The sequence below is a fragment of the Myxine glutinosa genome, chromosome 14 (assembly GCF_964187855.1).
Source record: "Myxine glutinosa chromosome 14, kmMyxGlut1.1, whole genome shotgun sequence".
NCBI lineage: Eukaryota > Metazoa > Chordata > Myxini > Myxiniformes > Myxinidae > Myxine > Myxine glutinosa.
In genome coordinates, this window is record NC_136274.1 from 70711124 (window position 1) to 70731980 (window position 20857).

General features: G+C 44.0%; 1 protein-coding gene across 1 annotated transcript in view; it reads left to right on the plus strand.

Moving 5' to 3' along the window:
- The first annotated feature begins 3971 nt into the window (after nucleotides 1-3971).
- Nucleotides 3972-20857, plus strand: part of PPM1F (protein phosphatase, Mg2+/Mn2+ dependent 1F) — a 37173-nt gene continuing 20287 nt past the window's right edge. Inside the window, exon 1 of the mRNA XM_068136108.2 lies at nucleotides 3972-4297. Coding sequence (XP_067992209.2) covers nucleotides 4128-4297 — 170 coding nt within the window. The 5' untranslated portion in view covers nucleotides 3972-4127. The remainder of the gene's footprint in view (nucleotides 4298-20857) is intronic.

Sequence of the window (20857 nt, forward strand, 5' to 3'; positions counted from 1 at the left end):
AGCAGGATATCTCAAAACGTTGTGGACGGATTTGGACGAAACTTGGTGGACCGGTTGCGTGTGTGACAAGGACTAATCGATTGGATTTTGGTGAAGATCTGAATATGGATTCGGATACGAGAATTATTTAACTTTTAAGTGATTCTTCACCATTGAGGGATCGGGCAAAAAGCGATATATAACATGATATTTTAAAACGTTATGGTGACTTATGAGTAAACTAGGTGGATGAGTTGGTGAGATGACAAGAACAAGCCAATTCAATTTTGGTTCAGGTCCGAATCCAGATCCGGCCTAATATTTGGGATACAAAACAAACTGTTCAGCCTGGCGGAGGTGTGCGCTCTACCGAGTGCCGTTCTAGTTCTCTCTGCAACCTCTAGAGTGATTGACAGGAAACTTTCAACATAGTTACATGATGATTGGATGTAACATGTGGTTGGCGTTCCAAAAAATCAGTTTCTGCAGGCATCGGTTGCAGGGTTTTTATAAACACCTGAGCAAAGCAAGGCTTCGGCCGAATAATAGCCATGTGTCCATACTCTTGCCAAAGCTTCAGGGTGGTGACAACGAGTCGATAAATGTTTTGAGGCCCTGCCTGTGAAACACCAGGATGAGCATTTAGAGCTAGGTTGAGATTCGACCAGACTCGGTGATGTCATTGTTAGAGCGTCTGCTCCGAGTTTGGGAGGTCGGTTGTTCAAACCCCATCCACGTCATACCAAAAAACATTTAAAATGGTAGTTGCTGTTTCCTTGCCTGACGTTCAACACTTCAAAGGATAAGAGCATGGAGAATCCCCATAGGATGGCATCCATGGGGGAAGAGGAAAGAAAGGCGGCGTCGTTGTTGTGACATCACTGGTATGCAGAGTGCCCTGGAAAGTGACTTTTGTCGCACTGGTTCCTGCAGGGAGATAGGGGCATAAACAAACTACCAAAAATCATACCAAAAATGCATAAACAAACTAGAACGGCACAAGGTAGAGAGCATACCTCCGCCAGGCTGAACAGGTTACGTTTTGTATCCACTGATAGGTCGGATCTGGATCCGTACCTGAACCAAAATCGAATCGGCTTGTTCTTGACACCGAACCAACTCATCCACCTAGTTTTGTGATAATACATCCACAACCTTTTAAAATACAGTCAAACCTGCCTGAGCGACCACCTTTACAGAAAGACCACCTGCTCATAGCGGCCACTTAAATTCCCCCCCCCCCCCCCCCCCCCACAAAGAAAACGTGTGTTAAATGACCTGTGCAGAACAATCACCTGTCGAACGCAACCACCCAATTGGCTTCCCTTCAGTAAGCTCAAATCTGTTAACAACAGTCATTGATTCCATTGCAAATCAGTAAATTTGGTCACCTTGCCAAGTATAAAACAGTTTTCACACAAGACACACCGACAGATCTTTTACACCCTCCCATCCAGAGTCCAGACTGGGTTGTGTAATGGGTAGAGCATCGGCTCCACATCTGGGAAGTGGACGGTTTGAATCCTGACCGAGCCATACCAAATATTTTTTAAATGATACTTGCTGCTCCCTTGCTTGATGCTCAGCATTTAAGAAGGTAGACCAAAGACAATGGCAAACTACCCAGTATAACTGGTGAGAAAAGCGTTACGCCTATGTCCCCCGTCGGTGAAGTGATGTGAGTTGACAAAGTGGAAGACGCAGAAAACATGCTATGATATGATATTTCGCTCACAAGGTTCAGACATACATGGCGGCAGCCATCTTGGATTTTGACGTGGCGACCCAATTTTCAATAGTGTTCTTCCTTATGCCTAGATACACCCACACACCAGATTAGAAGTTCGTACTTCGCTTATTTTTCAAGATATTCATCTCACAAGGTTAAGACATACATGGCATCAGACATACATGGCGGCGGCCATCTTGGATTTTGACGTGGGTTGCACCCACACACCAAATTCGAATGCGGTCCTTCGCTTACGCACGCACGCCCGCACGCACGCACGCCCGCACGCACGCCCGCACACACACGCATGCACGCACGGACACACGGACGGAAGGGAAAGCCATAGTCCCCCTTTCGCTACGCTGTGCGACGGGGGACAAAAAGTGCGGCCATTGTTGTGACGTCGCTGGTACCCTGATCGTCACTTCCCCGTCAGAATGTATCCAAAACTTTTTGAGATATCCTGCTCACAGACAGTCAGACGTGAAAACATAACCTCTGTCCACCTTTGGCGGTAGAGGTAATAAAGGTCACCAAGGCAGGTTTGCTTACTGTATACATTTGGTTACCTGTGCTTGAATATCGACGCTGCACTGCAGAAAAATAGCGGCCAAGATGGCGGCCGCAAACCTGTGCAGAAAGACCACCTGTCTGTAAAGGCCACTTTTTCTGTCTCCCTTGAGTGGTTGTTCTATGCAGCTTTAACTGGATTATGCTACATATCGTTTGTGGCCCCTATCTCTCAATTGGGAAATATCACTTTAAAAAAAAAACATCTCGTATCCGAATCCGGATTCGGATCTTCACCAAAATTGAATCAATTTGTCTTTGTCACACCCCCAACGTGTCCACCAAATTTAATATGAATCCGTGCATAACTTTTTGAGATATTGTGCATATACAGTATAGGTTTTAGTATTTATCCCTATCACTGAATGGGGAATAATCACTTTAAAATTATCTGATCCGGATCTGTACCACATGTAACACACGCAACTGGTCGCTTAACCCTTTGTTCACTTTGCGAGTGCAGAGTAAAATGTCTCTGATCCAGATCTTCACCAAATTTCTGCCGAATCTGTCCACAAATTTTTGAGATGCTCTGTTCACAGACAACCAGACAGGCAGATAGACAGACAAACAGAAATGAAAAGCTAACCTCCATCCACCTTTGGTGGCAGAGGTAACAAGAAAAATGTCGTGCATACCACAATATTTGTGAAATCCAAATAAACAATAGTTGTCATGGTAACAGCAATTTGGCAATTTTGAAAATTTGACCTATCAAGTGGTTCAAATGATGAAATGTTTTACATAACAAATTTGGTTGATACATTTTTCTAATTGTGGCCAAATACAGTCGTGGCCAAAAATATTGGCACCCTTGCACTTTTTTCAAATAACTCACAATTTTCTCGAAAAAAATTCTCCAAAAGTGTTTGGTCTCCACAATTCTTAATCTCACTGTTAATATTACAGAATCTTTGTTTTTAATTCAGAACTTAATATTGTATTTTGTGTCGTATTTTATCTGAGGTCATACAAAGTTGACAAGCATAACAGTATATGCAATATCCCACAATGGCGATGTACCAATTAAATATGGTTTGTCAGGGAAAATATCGGACGTTAATTTAATTCACGACAGTGTGCTCTTGGACTTGGAGTCAATGAGTGATGGTACAGTGGGCGGAGCTTAGCCACGTGAGGGTTCAGGGGGCGGAGAAACCTTGGCAAAGTGTTCCAAGGAATTCAGTCTGCACGAAGAGATAAAGTTGGATATGTATTTCGACAGACATGTTGTGTACATGTTGTCCAGTGCCCTACTTAAGATGGAGTGGTTCTTTTTTGTATTTGGATGCCTCTATTGTTCAAAATCGTACCCGCCTCGTAAATGCGACTTGTTTCGGTTATAAATGGATACAAAAATTCTAATTCAAAAATATTGTGTAGCCAGCGGTTTCTTATATCTATTTTTAGCTATGTTGTTTAAGTTACTTATTTATTCTGCAAATGATTTTTCTTGGTTCTAATAATGACTTTGGCGGTGTAAATGGCGGCAATACACGAGCGGTGTACGAGTTTTTGCTTGATTTTGTGTTTTTACTTTCTTCACAAGAATAAAGTTCACAAATATGTGAAAATACAGTCGATATTGTAGGTAAAAGGAATATAAAAGTGAAAGAATATAATTTGTACGATTGCATGTGATGCTTATAGATCCTGCGAGATTTTGACATTGGGTATAAAAAAACAACAACCTACACTAAACGAGAAATTGCGAACTAAACAGCGGACTTTGTTTGCGCATGCGTGTAATCCCGCACCTTTGCTCGAGCGCGATTCCCTGTTCCCTCCCTCACTCCCTCCCCTTCCCTCCCACCACTGAGCGGCCCTCACCGGGGTGCCATGTGTGGTCATGGCGGCGGACTGCGCGTGGCGTCGCTTGCTGGATGCCTTCCTGATCGCCTTCCCGACTCTCGGCGCGGACGAGGCTCCTCCGGTTCGTCCCGCGGCGAACAGTTGGGTAACGGACGACGAGCTGGAGGGAGAGAGCCTGGAGCTTTGTCTCCAGCATCTCGGGAAACAGTGAGTAGGTCGTGTTCCTCGTCCTTGCGATTGTCTTCCCAAGTCAGTCATAAATGTCCTATAGTCGTAATCCCAATGTTCCGAAGTACCCTTTTTTCCCATTAATGGCCCAATTTGTCCGCCTTTATTTTGCTTTTCCTCGTTTTTTAAAGGCCATGTACTGTACTTACAATGAAAATGAGGGAATTATCTCCACAACGCCTCCACCCCAACCTTCCCCATTTCCCTTCTCGTTTCCAAACTTTTCCTTTCTCTCCTTTCCTTTCCTTTCCTTTCCTCTCTCCTTTCCTTTCTTTTCCTTTCCAAATCATCCAGCTCACGCTCATGCTAGTCTATGTGACCTGTCCTGCTGTAACTTGGTAGCATTTTCAATTGCAAAATATTTGAGTGCATATTGCCAAATGAATAGCCCTGTGATGTGCAAGTGATTGACTCGATGATCGAACCACCAGGACCGGTGACTGAGGCCAAAGAAAAACTAAAAAAAAAACCGTTACTTGCTTATTATCCAATCAGGGCATCTGCCATATGGAGTTCCTTCTGAACTTTCCTCTTGGGCAGGAGACCCGCTTAATTATTTTGTGGTCCATCGGGCCACCTAAACAAAACCAAAAAATGTTTGTGGTCTGCCGGGCCATCTAAGAGACCACCTTTAGAGGCCATTTTCCCCACAGAGTAGCGGTTGGCCTTTTTTGGGCACCGTGGTCCCCTTTTTGAAGCAATGTTTTATGACAGGATGCCCTTCCTGCCCCCAACCCTGTTTGTCGCCTCTTACGACACACAGGGCATTACCAGTGAACTGGTACTCAATTTGCCGACATCGGAAGGATGACTGGCTGAGTCAACCCCCCTGGCGTAATTCGGCGATCGACCGGGATTCGAACCCAGGATCCTAGGATCCCAAGCCGGCACCCTAACCGCTAAGCCAACACCAGGCTCCGGGCCACCAAAAAAAAAAAAAAATAATGTTTGTGGTCTGCCAGGCCACCTAAACAAAAAAAATGTTTGTGGTCTGGCGGGCCATCTACAACCACAACAACAACAGGCATTTTAAGGCCATTTTCCCTTCAACAGCGGGGGTTAGCCTTGCGGTCCCCATGACAATCTTCTCCATTTTGCCCTATTTTCTGCATCTCCCCTTGTTTAACCCCCTTGCCCGCATTTCTTCTTCGACCATCTTTAGCCAAGTCTTTCTTGGTCTTCCCCGTCCTCTACTTCCTTCTACATTCATTTCCATCACTCTTCTCAACCAGTCACTTTCATCCTTCCTCAACACATGACTAAACCATCTCAAACTGTTTCTCTTCACAGCATCAATCACAGGCTCTATTCCCATCATCTTTTGCAATTCATCATTTGTCTTCCTCTCTCTCAACGATACTCCACACATCCACCGAACCATTCGCATTTCCACCCTTTCCAGCCTTCGTTGCTGCTCTACGTTAATTACCCATGTCTCGAATGGAATTCACTCCGACACCCTTCCTGCACACAGCACACGGCCACTTCCCAGTTCTTTCCACCTCACCACATGCTTTACCACTTGCCATCACCTTCGTTTTTCCGATATTCACCTTCAGACCTTTTGTCTCCATACATTCCTTCCACTTGTTCATCTTCTCCTTCAGTCCATCCATACTTTCTGCAATGAACACCAGATCATCTGTATACAACAGCTCCCATGGTAAACCCGCCTTTACGTTCTGAGCCAGCACCTCCATGACGGCTACAAATAGTAGTGGACTTAGTACCGACCCCTGATGCACTCCCACCTTCACCTCAAACTCACCACTGTTCCCGTCCTTCGTCCTTGCAGCTGTGCGCGCTCTTTTGTACATTGCCATCACTACTCTGATCAACCATTCCTCCACTCCTAACTTCCTCAATGCCCATGTCACTACTCCACGTGGAACCCTATCGAATGCTTTCTCCAGATCAACAAACCCAAGAAACAACATCTTCCTCTTCTCCATATACTTCTCCTGCAACTGCCTCACAATAAAAAGCGCGTCTGTCGTTCCTCTTCCTGGCATAAATCCAAACTGCATTTCGTCAATCTTCACTTTTTTCCATATCCTCCTCTCCAACACCCTTTCCAATACCTTAATTCCATGCTCCAATAACTTTATCGCTTGATACGAGCCACAGTCCAGAGGGTCACCTTTCCCCTTGTATAGAGGGACGAGGGTACTCAGTTCCCAAACCACTGGAATGCGGCTTTCTTTCACCACCAGATTGCAGATCTCTGGCATTCTCTTCACACCCCAATTTCCCGCTGCCTTCAACATATCTCCCACAACTCCCGTCGGCCCTCCCGCTTTTCTACTCTTCATTGCTTTTATCACCTCCTCAACTTCCTTCTCGGTTATCTTCTCTGCCGGTCCTAAAACTGGGTTACTCTCTATGTTGCCATCCCATTCATTCTCTGTATTCAACAGCATTTCCATATATCTCTTCTATCTTCCTTTAATTCCATCTGGGTCAACAACGATTTGTCCCACTTCATCCTTCAAGCAAATCACCCCCATCACATCACACCTCTCTTTCGCTATCTGCTTTGCAATCCTGAATATCGCTCTCTGACCCTCTTCCAAATCCAAGCGTTTTCCGAACATTTTCCTACATGCCCTTTGCGCCTTTACTCTGCCACTCCTTGAACTTCTTCCTCTTCTCGTCAATCTTCTTTCCAACTTCATCATCCCACCACCATGTTTCCGAGTACATCCGTGGTCCTTTTGTCCATCCACATACCTCGCCAACGGCTCCCAACAGACTATCTTTCATTGACATCCAACCACTTTCAAGCTCAACCACATCATCCTCTACCCTACTCAGCCTCTCTTTTAATGCCTCCCTTACTGTCACCTCTTTCAACCTCCACACCTTCATTCTTGGTTGGTACTTCACCCGCCGAGCTCTCCTCGCACCTTTCACCCTTGTGTCGCAGACAGCCTTCTCCCCCGGGATCACTTTTGTGTCCCGTCGGTGCCCCCTATCTCACCTACGCACCAGCAGGTAGTCAACGGTTGTCGTCGACCCACCTGACGTGTATGTAACAAGCTTATTATCCTCTTTCTGGAACTGAGTATTACAAATCAACAGCTCAGCTCCATCAGCAAAGTCCAAAATCCTTTCACCTTCTCCATTTCTCACACCATATCCGTAACCCCCATGAACTCCCTCAAAACCGTCCATACTCCTTCCCACATGTCCATTTAGGTCTCCTCCTACCACAACAACTTCCTCATCTTTCACGTTTTCCATCAGCTTCTCTATCGCACACCAGAACTTGTCCTTCTCTTCATCGCTCCGACTAACCTGCGGAGCATATCCCGAGATGACGTTCACCAAGAGCTTTCCAATCATCATTTTCACCATCATCAACCTATCACTCACTCCAGTCACACTCACCGCACTGTCTACAAACTCTTCAGAAAACTGGACACCAACACCATTCACGCCTTCTGGGCACCCTTGCCACACAAACTTGTATTTCTGTCCCTGCCTACCCTTCACCATTCTCGCACCACTTCCCTTCCATCTCGTCTCCTGCACACAACATATGTCCACTCTTCTTTTGACCAATACTTCCACCACTTCTCCTGATCTCCCTGTCATTGTCCCTACATTCCATGTCCCAAACCTCAGAAACAGATCTGCACGTCGGCATCAGACGTTTCGTCTTCCTAAATGGAGTGATTTCCACCCTTGCTTCGATCGGGTTCCCCACCTTGAGTTTTGATGAGAGGGAGTGGGGTCCCCCACGGGGTACTTCGGGCTGTACCCTGCCCATATGTAGTTGTAATTGTCATGGTTCTCTTTTTGAGGCAATGCTTTTATGGCCGGATGCCCTTCCTGACGCCAACCCTCTTAGTCGTCTCTTACGACACGCAGGGATACGGTGTACCTATTCTAAACCGGGGTACACACCGGGCCACCTAAACAAACAAAAAAAAAAGGTTTGTGGTCTGCTGGGCCACCGAAACAAAAAAAATGTTTGTGGTCTGGCAGGCCACGTAAACAAACAAAAAAAAATGTTTGTGGGCCGCCGGGCCACCTAAACAAACAAAAAAAAATGTTTGTGGTCTGCAAGGCCACCTAAACAGATTTGTTTTATTTATTTATTTTTCCTGGTGAATCGGAGTTTATGAAAATCGCTATCCACGTTTAAATTATTTCTCACGACACCTGCAGATAAAATTTCAGTGCTTTTCATACCAGCAACCTCGCAACTCGTAATCACACAACACTCCCGTCAGCTATTCAATCATCGACCTACTAACTTACAGCAAAATAATACTGGGCCAATTTTAATGTTTGCTGAAGAAAACCTCTTCACAAATTAACCCATTTATTGTGTTTTCCAAAACGATTGTTAACGCTGCACAACTTTCAGCTATTGACGAGATTATTGTAGTCATGAAATCTAAAAAATAGTGCTAAAACACACGTCACTGTAAAACTTGAGTATTTTTGTTTGAGGAACATTAAGTTTCAAAAAATTTGACGTAAAGAACCGTAAATTTAACACTGTGAATTCGCGTGACAAGCATGCGGCTAACGGTGTGGTGCATGCGTATTGCAATCTCGCGGCCTTGCGTCTATATCCCGAGGTGTTAGGGGCATGCAAACCAAGCTCGGTCTCGCACATGTGCTGGGGTTTGTTCACCGAGCTGTATATAAAACTGGAGCACAGCTGGCAGCGCGTGCTCGCAGGGCAAGCAGCTGCCATGTTGGAATACCCTTCCCTCACTAGAATGCGAGAGGTACAGGCATAGCTGAGAGTATGATAACAGATTCTGTTGACAGATTGATTCACATTTGTTTTTCTCTTTTGTTCGCTCTTTTACGAGGCTCCAAAGGAAAGCAAAGAAGGTGACTGACAGAACTGAGTATCATTTTAGTAAGTCAGATGTATCCAGTTGAGTTGGACTGAGAATAATTGTTTCCTCAGTAAAATGGAATGAAAATTGGGGCAGGGAGTGTTGAACTACAAATTCATAACTGTCCATGAACAATTGCCGCTTTGATTCTTTTATCTATATAATAATAGCGTAAGGACTCGACTTTGTTATCCCTTTTACGCCGCACCCAGTGACCCGATGCCCACGGCACTAATGGATTTACGATCTACGAACTGCACTCTTTGTTTATCACATACAGCCATACTCGAAAAATCTGAATTAGCCGACGTTGGGGCCCAAAAGCATCCGATTAACTGCCGATACGACGCCATCTTACGACGCCATCGTATTGGCGTCTGCTGGGCGAAGGCGAAGCAAGCCGTCCGCTGATTGGACAGGCGAAGGCGAAAGCAAGCCGTCCACTGAGTGGACAATCCAGAGCATGCATTTGTGCCGGTGTCGGCGATCGTTGTTCATATACGCACTCTTCATTCTCATCTTTCTTCCTAACTCTTACTCGGACAAGCAAATCCCCTATGCCATCCATAATGGTACACTCTATCCATACACCACATCCTCCCTTCCGTGGATGTTCCACGGGTTTCGGCTAGTTATTATTATTATTGTTAATGTTGTTTTTTTTGTTTTTTTAAGCAACAAGAAAGAAAGAAAAAGCGATAAGAAGAGCATGCACACACACCAACTCTATATCACTGTGAAACACTTTACTGGTGAAAATGACAATATGCGTTCACATGATAAACTAGAACGGCACTCAGTAGAGTGCATGCCTGCGCCTGTTTGGCTATTTCGCTCAATGGTGAAGAATCGCTTTAAAAAAAAATTGTACTAGCTGGATCCGGATCTGGATCTTCACCAAAATTGAATATATTTGTCCTTGTCAGACACCCAACCAGTCCACCAAGTTTTGTCCAAATCCGTCCACAACTTTTTGAGATATCCTACTATGTATAGTTTTTGGCCCTATCTCCCAATGTTGAAGGATCACTTAAAAAATTATTGTAGCCGGAACCGAATCGGGATCTTCACCAAAGTCTTATCATTTTGTCCTTGTCACAAACGCTACATCTCTGCCAAAATTAGTCTGAATAAAAAATTTTAAAAAACCACCTTTCGAGGCCATTTTTCCCCGCAAAGCGGGGGTTGGCCTTTTTCGGGAACCGTGGTTGTTGTTGTTTTTCGGTCCCCTTTTTGAAGCAATGTTTTACAGCCGGATGCCCTTCCTGACGCCAACCCTTTTTGCCGCCTTTAACGACAAACAGGGAATATACCAGTGAACTGGTACTCAATTAGCCGACCTCGGAAGGATGACAGGCTGAGTCAACCCCCCTGGCGTTAATTCAGCAATCGACCGGGATTCGAACCCAGGATCCTTGGATCCTAAGCCGGCACCCTAGCCGCTAGCCCAACACCAACACCAGTCTGAATGCATCCTCAAATTTTTGAGATAGTCATGCGTCGCTTTACGTCCGTCCGAACAACGTCCGATCGCTTATACGTCCGTGGCCCATGAAAATAATAAGAAAATAATGGGGATAAAAAACCCGTTCAGACAACGGGACGTAGCGTGAGTGGCCTTTGAGCGGTCGTGCTCACGCATGCATCATGTGTTCTTAAACAAAATAGATTGTGCTGCCAGGTGTATGATGATACAGTGCAGTAACTATATATCCATAATATGTTTTGATAGATATAAGAAATGCCTATGTTACTGGTTTATGTTTTTTGGCAACTGTACAAACTGTATAACAGTGTATGTTTGGTTTTGCCTCGTCGGCAGCGCCGCAGCATCATCAGCATCCAGTCTCGATTACCCCCGCGTATCGTGAGCGTTATTCCATTGCCTTTTCGTTTGATTTTATTAAAATCAATCCACCCTAAAGTTAATCATGGGTCCCAAACGCAGCGCAACCAGCCTTAGTGGTAACAGCAGCAAGCAACAACGCAAGAGCATTGATTTGGAGTAGAAGCAGAAACTAATAAGACAGCGTGAGGGTGGCAAATCTGTGAATGCTATCGCACGTGATTTCAGCATGTCACACTCTGCGATCACGATACCTCATCTACCTCTCAATCAGTGAACAGTGTACTGTTAAATTTTACTTTACTATACAGTACTGTACCTGTTTTACTGTATGCATATAATACCTGTATTTTTTTACTACAATATATTAGCTAATCTAGACTTATTTTATTAGCCTTCTTAACCTCTGTGTTTCATTAGCTGTGTACGTTATCTAGTGGGTCAATATTGTACAGTACAAGTACACTGCAATATTCCACATACACGTAAGTATAAATACAAAGTTCACAATGTGATGTTCGGACAACGTCTAATTCGGTTAACGTTACGTTTCCAAGAACGTATCTAGGACGTTAAGCGACGCATGACTGTATTTTGTTCACAGACAGACAAAAAAAAAACAGATAGACAGGGGAGAAAACAACATCCATCCATCTTTGGTGGTGGAGGTAATGAAACGCATCAGCATAAACATTAACCAACTCGACAACTCTGATCAGGCATACAATAGAGTTGAAACCTCACTGCCAAGAACCAAACAATAATATAATAATAACATTGTTAAACATTTTAAAATCTTATTTAATATAATAAAGTTCCCTCACTTATAAAAAGTGATGTTTTGGTCATTTACGACTCGTGGGAATGTCTGCAATTGCAGCTGAAACCACAGCAGACAACCATCCTTTTAGCTGCAACCAGTGAGCTGAACCACTGCTACATATTGTACACCTTTCCAAGGTAGGAAAAGGTTATAAAACATGGGAATTCCTCCCGGAGTTTTTGCAGTCAGAGAAGTCGAAATCAACAAAAGCTAAATGAGTGTGACAATAACACTGAGTCCTCGTACTCGTGATACAATTGAGGGTTCTGAAGGGGCACTCGTAATGCCCTCGCACCACCACCGGAAGCAGCACTACACGGCACACGTTTACGAAGATGAGCGGTCCGCTGGAAAAGTGATGCTGATGCTCTTCTGGGATAGCTGAGGCCCACTTGTAGAGCATTACATGCCCAGAGGGACCACAGCCACTCGTGCATCATATTGCAACCTCCTTAAAAATCATCTGAAACCAGCAATCGGATAAAAATGTCGTGGACTACTCACTACCGGTGTTTTACTGCAGAATGACAATGCTCAGCCCCATACTGCCCTCACTACAGCAGCAACAATCGAGGACCTGCATTTTGAGTGTCTTCCTCATCCACCCTACTCGCCAGACCTCACCCCTTCGGATTACCACATCTTTGGGTAAATTAGAGGTGCTTGGTGGAACAACTTTCCGATCCAACGAAGAGGTCCAAGAAGCGGTGCACGAATGGCTACACAAGCAGCCAAAATATATTTTTTTCGAGAGGAATCCAGGCCTTAATAAAGTGCTGGAAAAATGCATTGAACGCAATGGCGATTATGTTGAAAAATAACCGTTGTTACAGTGGTTATAGAACCATTCAAACGGGTACGTTATTTTGTTGAAGTCCTTCATGAAGCTGCTGTCAATGCCTGATGTTTTACTGAAGGTGGCACAGGAATGTGAAATTTATTGGTTCCATGGTTTGACATTCACCGTTTCCACATTGTTTGCTTTTGGCCACCTGTGCGTAGCACGGGTACCTCGCTAATATATTATCCTGTCCGTAGCCAGTTAAGACCAGCCTTGGACGAATAGCCGAGAAAGTTTTACTCCAGAGGCGGTAGCCCGAAAAATGGCGGTATTGTCACTCACGGGATGAAGGAATGTGAAGCGTTTATCTGAACAGAGCACACGGGTTTATTCCGAAACCACAAACCAGTAAATACGACAAAGAACATTCAATAATAAAGATTTAATGACGATGAATCAAAGAATGAAAATGAAGGCTGAGGTAAAAATAAAACTCTAACTGAGGTACCTCCACATACGGACTCAAAAATGGGCACACAAGGGAAAGGTAAAATATAAATAAATGTCTTTAAGGCTGAAAAAAAATATTGCTGGTCTCTGGTCAGACCAAAGTTCCAGAATTGATGCGGTGATGCGTTTTTTTTTTTCTTGTTTTTTTTTTGAAAAGCATGGTTTGCACATATAAAGGTGTTGTTTTTTGTGTCCTCGTGCCTTGCGGTCCTCCATCTGCCGTGGCGCAGTCCAGAGAGAAATTAAAGACAGCCAATGGGGCAGGTCGGCCTTTTTGTAAATAATGAACACAAGCTTAAAAAGTTATTTTTAAATGTATTTATTCTGAAAATCATTTAGTTCTTCAAGCATATTATAGACTATTTCGTTCTCGAGATCGCCTTGCCGTACCGTCAAACATTCCAATGCGTCGATCGCGTCAACACTGCGCATGCGCAAGTGGTCTAACAGGCAATTGCCGAAGCATTTGAATGCTGAAAAAACCGCGCATGCGCAAATGACTACACCCCGGACAAATCTTCGTGTACGGGATGATGCTGCATGTTTATCAAAGCCTCGCATGCGCAGATGGGCTGTATGGTGTGGTTCAAATCGGCGCATTCGCAGCTGGGCTACATGGCTAACGCGGAAGCGCTTGAATCCATGCCGATGGTCTCCCATGATCTCTTCTCCCAGTCCACCAGATTATCACAGACACTTACAACTTCATGCCAAACGAGATAGGATCCAGGCCGAACTAACGAGACCACCCGCAGTTCTCTGGGCCTTCTGGTTGCTTCACACAAACCCGACAAAGAACGTATTTGTTTCAATAAATGACAATATCCAGCCGATTGGATTCATGACGTCACGGCACACAAAACTAATCATATCTTTGGAACGGCTGGTTGGATTTGAACAAAGTAAACGTAGTTTTGTAGGGGAGAACCATGCGCGAACGGCGATACCAATAGCGACCCTCACAGACCCGTATTCCCCAAGATAGCGCGTCGGCCCGGCAACATGCATACATTATATGGCTCCTCACGCTCGAAATCGCGTTTTCGGTGAGAACGTGACGTCACGGCTCCCTTAATTGCAATTATCTCGTCTCGGCGCCGCCTCAAGTATACGCGAATATACGCGGCATTGTTTATGTTTAATGTGCTCTATAATTTATGATGTGCTCTATATTTAAATATAGATGGCATGGGCTGTTGTAGGTACTGTTACGTGGTCCTCCTGGTAACTACCTGGTCTTGGTGACCCCCGGACCGTGAGAGGACCCCGCCAGAATGATATCTGATTTATACGCTTTCGTAGCGCAATCAATATGAAAGAAACAATAATTCAAGTCAATAAACCCCACACCAAGGATCCGGATTACTTAATAATATATTCTCCATCCATCATCAGCAATCAACAATCCATCAACAATCTTACTAAGATGGCCATCTCATAAATTTCCCCCCTTTCCCCACTCACGACCCCTCAATGGTCACTGTCCCTCACAATGTCTCTGGGCCCCTCCAGACCAAGGTGAAGGTCGACTTCTCCGCACACGGGCGGTTGAACGAACCCCTGGCTGACGTGTTCCAAACGTGCACGTCGCGTACCGGGAACAGCTGCTGCAGCGCACACCTCCTTGCCAAACAAAGCGGGCAAAGCAAAGCACGGCTTGCAAAGCACGCGAGGCCCAAGGTGCGACCCGTACACGTCCTTGTAGACGTTGAGGCGAACTGTGCCGGACGCTTGGTTCCGTGCACGAACCCACGGCAACTTGACGTGTAATCGGTAATTACCCCGCGCAGGTAACTCCTTTCGCCAGACGGGCTTTCAAACGCAGCGTCCCCCCACGCTGCTCAATATCGACACCGCTCGCGTCGGAGCTGGGCGAGCAAGAAGAAGATCGCCGCTTCCCCCGGACCTCGTCTTTTTTTTCTTCCGGTGCACTATCCCGTTTCCGGTCTCCTGTTATCCGGAGCCTCTCTAACCCTTTAACCACAACAACCTTTAATAGAATAAACATTAATAAGCAATGACATGAATAGCAACTCCTCTAAATCCGGGATCCGTAACAGTACCGTTGGGAATTTGAAAGAAAAAAAAAAAAAAAAAAAGGTTGACGTGCAGGGTCAAAATCGATGCGCGCGCTGACCAGAGACCGGAAATATATATTTTTTGGCCTAACCGGCAGGCACTCAGCTTTGGGCTCAAGTGGCCCTCTTTGTGGAGAGTGGGGCAATGACTCGGTTCTCTCGCGCCGGAGCACACAAGATTGTGCTGAAGGCGCCAAGGGTGGTGAGGCGAGCAGACGAGACTGCCTCCTTTCTCCTCCACCATCTGGTGAAGCACACGTGGCCTTCAGCTTCCTTGTTAACCAACAATAATTGAAACTCATTTTCCATTGCCGCAGCAGAAACCCTCTCCTCACAGCCCGTGCAAAATGGCCAAGCCTTCTCATAAAAAAACCCCCCAAAAAAATAATAAACTTGAGAGAGATTGACATCTTCACCAACGTCTCTAGAAGCTTCTTGCTCTGGCGTCACCCCTCCGCCTTCTCGGCCAATTGCTGGGGTGAGACTCGATCTGTGCCTTGCTTTCTCGTCAAGTAAAGGGGTTCAATCTGTATGTGTGTATGTATATATAGTTATATATATAATATATATATATATACAGTCATGTGAAAAAGTAAGTACACCCCATGTAAAGTTTTGACTTTTTCAACATATTTCAACATACAGCTATTTGATCTTCATTTCAACAATATTGATAGATAAAGGTGATATAATATAACAAATATCATGAAACATTTACATTTTGTAGTCTATTGTATAATTTAAATAAACATAAATGCAAATTTCGCATGTGGAAAAAGTAAGTACACCCCTACATTTATCACTACTTCAAATACCTAAAATTAGAATCAGGTGCACCAGCTCAGGTGCAAATGATTAGAACATTGTCACAGAGGATCTTGGAGGAACCTTGTCTTATTTAAACCTCAGACATTTAGTTTGGTTTGCTCTTTGTTGTTGAAGTGTGTGGCGTCACCATGCCGAGATTAAAAGAGCTCTCTGTGGCCTTCAGAAAGAAGGTTATAGATGCCTCCGAGTCTGGGAAGGGATTTAAAAAGATCTCCAAACAATTTGAAATCGATCATTCGACTGTCCGGGAGATCATCTACAAGTGGAGAAGATTCCAAACAACTGCCAATTTGTTCAGGCCAGGCCACCCCAGCAAGTTCAGCCCGAGAGCAGACCGCAAGATGCTGAAAAGTCTTAAGAACCCCAGAATGTCATCACGGGACCTACAGGTAGCTCTTGCCACTGTTGAATGTTGATATAAAAGTGCACGAGTCTACCAATAGAAAGAGGCTGCACAACTTTGATCTACATGGGAGGTGTGCCAGGAGGAAACCTTTGCTGTCCAGAAAGAACATCAGGGCAAGACTAAAGTTTGCCATTGAACACCTTGGCAAAGACCAGCACTTCTGGAACAATGTTCTCTGGACAAATGTCAAACGTAGAGCTATTTGGCCACAGTACCAGAAGACATGTTTGGCGAAAACCAAAGACAACATTTGACCACAAGAACCTGATACCAACTGTAAAGCATGGTGGTGGAAATATTATGGTTTGGGGCAGCTTTGCTGCATCAGGGCCTGGGCAGCTCACCATCATATAATCCACGATGAATTATTCATTGTTCCAGAGGGTGCTTGAGGATAATGTGAGGCCATCTGTCGGAAAGTTGAAGCTCAACCGAATGTGGACCTTGCAACATGACAATGACCCTAAACATACCAGTAAATCCACCAAGGAATGGCTGAAAAGAGAAATGGAGGGTTCTGGAATGGCCAAGTCAATGCCCGGATCTAAATCCCATCGAGATGTTGTGGGGGGGGATTTGAAACGAGCTGTGCATGCAAGAAACCCCTCAAACATCGCACAGCTGAATTAATTCTGCATGGAGGAGTGGGCAAAAATTTCTCCCAGTCGATGTCAGAGACTGGCAGACAGTTATAAGAAACGCCTACTTGAGTGTTTCTGCCAAAGGGGGCAATACCACCTATTGGAGCCAAGGGTGTACTTACTTTTTCCACATGCGAAATTTGCATTTATGTTTATTTAAATTATACAATGGACTACAAAATGTAAATGTTTCATGATATTTGTTATATTATATCACCTTTGTCTATCAATATTGTTGAAATGAAGATCAAATAGCTGTATGTTGAAATATGTTGAAAAAGTCAAAACTCTACATGGGGTGTACTTACTTTTTCACGTGACTGTATGTAGTTATATAGTTATATAGTTTTATAGTTTTATAGTTAAATAGTTATATATAGATGTTTGCGTGATGACTTCACTCCTCATCCACCACACACCACACACTCTGCCTCTTCCTTTCCCTTTTTGTTCATTTTCACTATTTCTTTATCAACCCACTCTTGTCCACATTCTTCAGATGCCTCTTTCACATCCTGGAAGTGTTTACTCCCAATGAGTTATTTCAGATAGGCTTGTGAAACCAGTTCAAAAGATTATCGGTAGGGATGAATTAGACCAAGCATGTCGTGATATCTGTAATGGAGAATATACTCTGGGTGCCCTCGGTACACCATTTAACGGGTCTTGGGGCTCGCGGCAAAATAATCCATTATTTTGATTGCCTCAAACAGCTTTGCAAACTATTAGTGCATTTAGATTTGCATGCTCAAGTGAAACGGTTTGGGCACTGCTCTCGTGAATTGTCAGACGGCCCATAAAAACTGGAAAGGCATTTTGAAAAATCTGACTTGGAAGATTGTCAGAAGAGCTTGGGATGTAAGTACAGAGAGATTGAGATGGGCCATTCTGCTCAGACTCCAGGATCTGTGCAAGTCTGCAACAAGAGAGCGGCACGAAGCTGCCCGAGTCTGCTTTGGGTTTCTTCAATTCTTCTATGCTTGAGTATAATCCCAAGCAGATCGATTCCCCTCTCTGAAGATCCCAAGCAGATTCCAATCTTCACCTGGAAGCATCCCGTGTGGTTCTCACATTGCTTTATTAACTCAACTGGACTATGTCCAGCTGAGTTTTTGTCGAGACCCAGTGTCCGTCATCTGTCATCCGTCTTCTGTCTGTCTCGTCTGTAAACAATTTGACGTCTACGCTCTAAAAGTCACAAATATTGAGGAAATTTGATGAAACTTGTTATGCAGCATCTTTAAGACATAAACTAGTTTGGGATTGCATATGGGCGCGGCAGGGCGGCCATATTGAAAAATCAATTTTTGTCATATATTTTTAGCACATATAAACTACATAGTTTGTGGTTCTATTATATGTTCTGTGGCATATTCTAACCATATTGATATAGACCAGTTGAGTTCAGGTTCCCTGGAACCTCTCTAGTTTATGTTGCTTCTCTATTAGATCGTGTGGACTTGGTCTTGTGTGGTTAATCTTACTATAATTCACCAAATGTCCGTTCGAAGGTACCGCAAAAACGGCTGAACCGATCGCAACGATATTTTGGGTGGGTAATCCTCGGACCTCCGGGAGTAAAATAGGCTATATTGTTTTTCCAGGTTTTCCAAACACGATGGAATTTTATTTACCGATGTGAACAGTGATGTCTTTTGTTGAAATTCTACGTACCAGGGGAGAGTAGATCGCCTCCTGACGAACTCTTCCTATATAAGCGTGCGGCTCCGAAGTAACACATTTAAAATAAACAATTGGAATCGTTTAAAATAAAAAAGCCTTCAATTTCTGATATTTTTCCTTTTCATTTGGGCCTCCCAATTTATGCCACGCCCATAGGGTGGGTACCGCTGCTCGTGATTCAAATTTCATGAACTGGTGAGAGATCTCTGTTATTTGCGACCGTTGCTTTCAATTAAAAATCGATGCATTACTTGTTAATCGACACATCTGCTTAATCAGTCTTTAGACTTTCTTGTTTGGTTTGAAAATAAATCGAGTTATTCTTTGCACGGCTTCATTAGAATTTAACTTAAAGTTTTTTTTTTGGGATGAGGTATGTGAGATTGGCGCTCGGTAAATTTTCCATTTTCTTTTTTTATTTTGCCACAAATTAATTTGTATCGAGATTGAATCCACTCAACAGATTTGTGTGGATGAAGGAGAGTCTTTGCCAATTGTCATGTGTTGTCTGCTTTGTTCACACCACAGGTATTGAACTACATGCCCATATCCCTGTTACCATTCCTTAAATCTTATTATAATAGAGCAAACGTATATGGTTATGTCGTTATGTATGTATGTTTATGTGCGACGAAAACGTCTTCTTCTTCTTCAAATAAAATTACCGCCCTCTTAATTTAACACCCTCTTAATTGCGTTAAGACTGCTGAGACCCCTCAGACCTTTGATGACCCCTTCAGACCACGAAGACCCCCAAAGACCCAAAATACCCTTCAAGGCCCTGAGGCTCAAAAAGACCCTGATTACCCAAAGACCCTGATTACCCAAAGACCCTGATTACCCAAAGACCCTGATTACCAAAAACACCCTGAAGACCAAAAACACCCCAAAGACCAAAAACACCCCGAATACCCAAAAGACCCTGAAGACCCAAAACACCTCAAAGACCCAAAACACCTCAAAGACCCAAAAGACCCTGAAGACCCAAATGGCCCTGAAGACCCAAAACACCATGAAACCCAAAAGGCACCGAAATGGTCAAAGATGCCTACCCCTCTGAAACGACGTGTGGTGAGGCGTGCGGAGCGCGTTGTCACGCTAGTTGATATGGTAAACAACTGCTAATCGGTGTTGCAAACTGGATGTTTCTGACCAACACTAAGCCAGAGCAAAATCGATGGTGCTCCATCGCAAATCCCCATGCTTTCCAACCAAATCATCATTGAAATGGCAGAAGTTCCACCAGGAATGACCCAATATCAAATTTTGAGTTTAAAAAAATCCTCTGTTTTGACCCCCCGTGACCCTGCGGAGCGAATGAATCGGGGGTGGGGTTGGGGTTAAAATCCACAAAATCGTTTCATATTTCATGCATCTCCCAATGTTGATTGCATATCCAAAGTGTCATTAAAAATTTGTCAGTAGATGCATTTTTTTTTTGGTTTTTGGCCCCGTCCCTTATACGCCTCTCGAATCTTCTTGCCATGTTGTGATCATAACTATCAAGTTTGGTGGATTTCTACACAAACGTTTAGGAGATAGCGTGACGGACAGATGGAGCTGATTTCAATATCCCCTCTCCTCACCCTATTTTATTTTATTTTTTATTTTTGAAGCATGGGGATAAAAATAGACAAAGACTGAGCATTTATGAAGAGGCCTTGAAGGGTGAATAGATTAGGGTAATAGGGTATATCTGAGTGAATCTTCTTGACGTCCTGCTACACTGATTCCAAGACCCCCTTTGCTGTCCTTTTAGGAATGGGTTATATTAGGCAAACAATCTTGCATTGTCATTGCTTTACATTACCTATTTTAATTTTTTTATCTTTCACCAAAACAGCATTGTACTGTATATTGAGAGTAAAAGTGAACAGTAAACTCACATGGTTTGTGAGTCTAATAAAAAAACATCTATGTCTTATGTTTTGCAATGAAAGAAACACAGGTAAGCACTCCACCATGTTTGGTCCTCGGTGTGATTTCTTTATCCCTTCACTCTACCTGATGTTTCTTTAATGAAATCAAAGTTTTATAATTGGGTCGGTTCATTCAACTCGTCACCTCGTTACCTTATTACC